The 4,378-nt window shown below is 28.1% G+C and overlaps 1 protein-coding gene across 1 annotated transcript; it reads right to left on the reverse strand.

Annotated features, from left to right (window-relative positions):
- Nucleotides 1-3,174: 3,174 nt before the first annotated feature.
- LOC142317746 (uncharacterized) lies at nucleotides 3,175-3,567 on the reverse strand. The gene has a single exon (XM_075354293.1). It carries the CDS (start codon nucleotides 3,565-3,567, stop codon nucleotides 3,175-3,177), a length of 393 nt encoding a protein of 130 aa, XP_075210408.1.
- Nucleotides 3,568-4,378: the final 811 nt, after the last annotated feature.

Here is a 4,378-nt window from a genome sequence, read left to right on the forward strand (position 1 = left end):
TAGAATCATTAATAGACTCAATATTATCTACCTTTAATTATAAAATATTAATCTATTTATTACTGATATCTTTTTTGATTAAAAAAATTTTGAAAAATCTAGTTAAATTATATTGACTGTTTTATTTAATCAATTACTTTACATGTTAAAAGTTATTTTTATATTAGATAACTATTGTAAATTTTTACTTCTATTTTAATTAAAATTAGTAAAATTATTACCGTAAAAGATTTGTTAACTAACTAACGTGAAATCTGAAAAGAAAATTTTCAAAAAGGTGCACATTTTATATTTTATGGGAATGAATTCCTAAAACGTTATGCATATTTACCTAACCGGTATTCATAAAGCCGAATTCTTATAAAACTGGAAAAAATTTGAAACTAAAAGATGGAAAATAAATTTAAGCAGAATGTGATTAAAAATCAAACGCGTTGAAATAACTTACATTGTACGTTTCTTAAGGGTATAATATATCGAGAAAGCTTGGGAAAAGTAAGAGAGATGCGATTAAAGAAAAACACTAATTTATTTTCTAACAATATGCGTTTTCATTACAATCTGTTTTAAGGATAAAGAAATACGAGAGATTTTTTCAGTTTAGCCCTGTAAGCACATCAGCTGTAGCCGTAGCAATAATGCGAACGGTGTGTTGCATAGTATTATCTCTGCAGGGATCTTCTATGTTTCAGGAGAAATTTTTTATTTCGTGGTCATCATTTAGATTTCTTTTAAAAACCGATTACGTACTTTGAGTTTTTATTTTTAAACCGAGTATGATAGTGTGATCAATTTATTTTGTCTTTTACAATGTCTTAACTTGTGTAAGAAAATCGACTATACTATCGTTCAATAGTAATTGAGATTACAGCGCGGAAAAATTAAATAGCATAAGTTTGACATCAATTAACTGAAGGTATAAATAAAAAATAAAAGGCAAAGAATCGTTTGGAAATAAAATCTAATTAAAAAAATTTAAAAAAAGTGTGACAGTCGCGGGGCTGGCCGAAAGAAGTGAAAACTTCAAACAATCATTACCGATCATTGGTTAATAATGATATTTTATTCTATTACTGATTTCAATGTATTTGATTATTTATTCTAAATGACATAATAGACTACTTATTAAATGTGTTTATAATATGAAGTAATGGTTAATTAAATAATTTGACAAAAATTAAATTTATTTTCTTTATTAAATAAATCTTAGAAAACATTATAATTTTAATAATGAAATATATTATTTTTTACAATATGTTATTACATTATATTATTATTTTACAGTATATTCTTTTACATTATTAATTTCTATTCTATTTCTGTAATATTTACATTATTTGTATTATCTGATCCTTCTAAAAATGAAACAATTGGTTTATGATAACTAAAATTTGAAATAAATACTCTTGAATGAAATCTATCTAAATATATTATAATTACTGCATGTGTGTTGTTCCGTACAGTGTTGTACTTATATTTTTATCATTAGACATTATTAAGTTTAATTTTTCTTTTAAAAGGTCTACCAGTGGCTTTGATGATTCTTCAGCAAAATTTATGTTGAAATCTCCAGTCAAAATTATAGGTATTTCATGAAAATTTTCGTTTAGTAATTTTGATCCTTCTTCAGTATATATAAGTAAATTTGTATGTAAAAATTGTGTAATTTGTTGAACAGTATTTCTTGGTGAAATATATACGGCTATTATCAAAATTATTTGTTCATTGGAATCTTTGCAATGCGCTGCGCATATTTCTCCAATTTCAGGTACATTGAAGCCAAAATTTTATGTTTGTCTTAGATGAATGTCCATATGAGAACTCATTATATGTGTAGTGTCTTGTGCATTATGCACAAGACACTACACATATAATGAGCACAAGACACTGCCGGAGTAGCCACTCCGGCAGGTTCAGTTGCCGGAGTGGCTATTTAAAGCCACAAGTAATTGTCTTTTGAACTTGACAATGCAATTAAAATTAGGAATATCTATAGGTTCGTCGTTCATATGAATTTCTGATAATATTAGTTTTGATTGTTGTACAATAGTCAGTAAGATCTTGTGCGTGTGCTCGTAAACTTTGACAGTTAATTGACAATATAGATAAACCTCTTCTTTGCGTAATGAAATCACTCAATGTTTTACTGATTGTTATTAGTGGATTCAATACAAGCCTTTTTAATTCCTCTTGCAATGATTTTATTGATGTTCTTCTTTTCTTCTTCCATGATATAATATTGGGTTATTATCTTTCGTTACAATATATAACCGTTCTATAGAAGTAACTCTTGACAAAGTCACATATACTAATTCTAAAGAATGGATTTTGTCATATCCATAAAAAATTTCATAGAAATCCTTGTGATTTATGTATTGTAATTGCACATGTAGATACAAGTGGCAAATGCTTCCTTCTTGCATTTATTGTTTTATTATTATTTAGTGGTATTGTAGATGTCGTAAACATTGGTACCGCATTCGGATTTATGTTATGTTTTTCCATACAATTTTTCCATTTATTTTTGATTTTTCTTCCATTTTTTTTGGAAATAGAATCCATTATTGTAATATCACCGTCTTCATTTCTGTCCACTTGACATAATTTACCAACCGTTCCATTAGCCAAGCCTTCTGAAACATCTACATTTGTAGTATTTATCAATAACAAAGATTATTTCATATGGTAATCCTCCAGTGTCGGTAGTAGTCATTTTATGTCATTTTTGTCTAACAAAATTTTGTTGTTCTGAGTTTTGACATTCAATATATACATCTTTAGCTACTGAAAGGATTTTATTTTCTGTAGCACTTAAAATAGTGATTATTATATTCCTGCACTGCTGCATTAGATAAGAAAAATCGTACGGCGTTTGGACATTTCGCTTCCGCTTTTTCTTTAGTTATAAATCTTGATTCAATTAATTGTAACTCTTCATCAGATAGTTTTATTCCATCTCCTATTTTTGTCAAAGCTTTTGTGAACATATTACTTTGTCTCATTACTTGTTATAATTCAAAAAATTTAATCCATGCCATAGTGTAGTCATTTTTGTTTTAATTTGTTTGTATATGGGAGTTCCCATAACCGGAGGTAATTGCCGTAAGTCTCCTATCAATATAATATCTAAACCGCCAAAATTTGATTTCAAATTGCCGGTATTTTTTTTAAACGCTAATCAATTTGTTCTAATAATTTACCTTCAATCATGCTTACCTCATCGATTATGAGAACTTTAACAAATCTGAATAATGCTCTGTACTGATAAGCGACTTCAATGCTCAATGGAAGTAGTTTTGACATTGATATTTTTAATGCAGTATGTACTGTCGTACCATTTATAGCCACAGTAGCTTTACCAGTAGATGCACAAGCTACAAACGCATTACAATATCCATCAGTGTTTATAAATCTATTATATGTTTCCATTATAAGTTTAATCACAAACGTTTTTCCACAGCCAGCAGGTCCTGTGAAAAATATTTGCAATGGACTTTCAGGATCAGATAAAAAATGGTGTATGGTGTGCAAAAGAAGTTCTTTTTGCTTTTCGTTTGCCACGCGCATTAAATTACAGAAATCTTCGTGGGACATGACATTTTTTTTTTTTTTAAATAGGTCCAAGTTTATTAAGCATTGCTATACGTAGATCTTTGTTTATATCTGAGTTTGGATCGTTGTATAATTGTTCAAAAGGATTTGTTTCTGGAAATCTATTTGTAACATTTTGTTCTTCTTCATCACATGGAGTTTCTTCGCGGCATAATTCACGACAAATTTGTAAAGTTTTTTCAATATCTATATTTGATTCAAACTCTTTTATTTTTTATAGAATTAGATCTTCATTGTCGTCAAATATTTGAATGAATTTCATGTCTCTGATAAAATATCTGTCTCTTTATTGCGGAATAGAAAATGCAGTCTGACCAATTCTTTTTTATATTCGTTGAAATCAGTAGCCATATCATAATTTCTATAACGTATAATTTTTGGTTCATCACGAAGTACATATTCTACTTTGTTATTTTTTCTGTATTTTGATACAAGTTGGGCCAAAGAAATGTATTCTAAATAATCTGGTCTTTTCTCATACTTGTCGAACCAATTTTCTCTCCAAATATCTGTACAATCGTCTTCCATATTACTCAATTCTTTCATGGTCTTTTTGATTCTCTGTTTTTCAATGGGCCATACCGTAGAAATAAAAATTGTAACTGTTGATGTTTTTGACACTGACTGTCTTAATAAGTACATGCTGCTTCTTGACTTGTAATTTCTATTTGATTTAAAATATTAACACTTATGTTTTTTGTTACTTCGACTATATCAAACTCTGGATGTTCATTCATAGTTTCAATAATTTTTCTTTGCAAATTAC

Source organism: Lycorma delicatula, chromosome 1 (assembly GCF_047948215.1).
Source record: "Lycorma delicatula isolate Av1 chromosome 1, ASM4794821v1, whole genome shotgun sequence".
Classification (NCBI taxonomy): domain Eukaryota; kingdom Metazoa; phylum Arthropoda; class Insecta; order Hemiptera; family Fulgoridae; genus Lycorma; species Lycorma delicatula.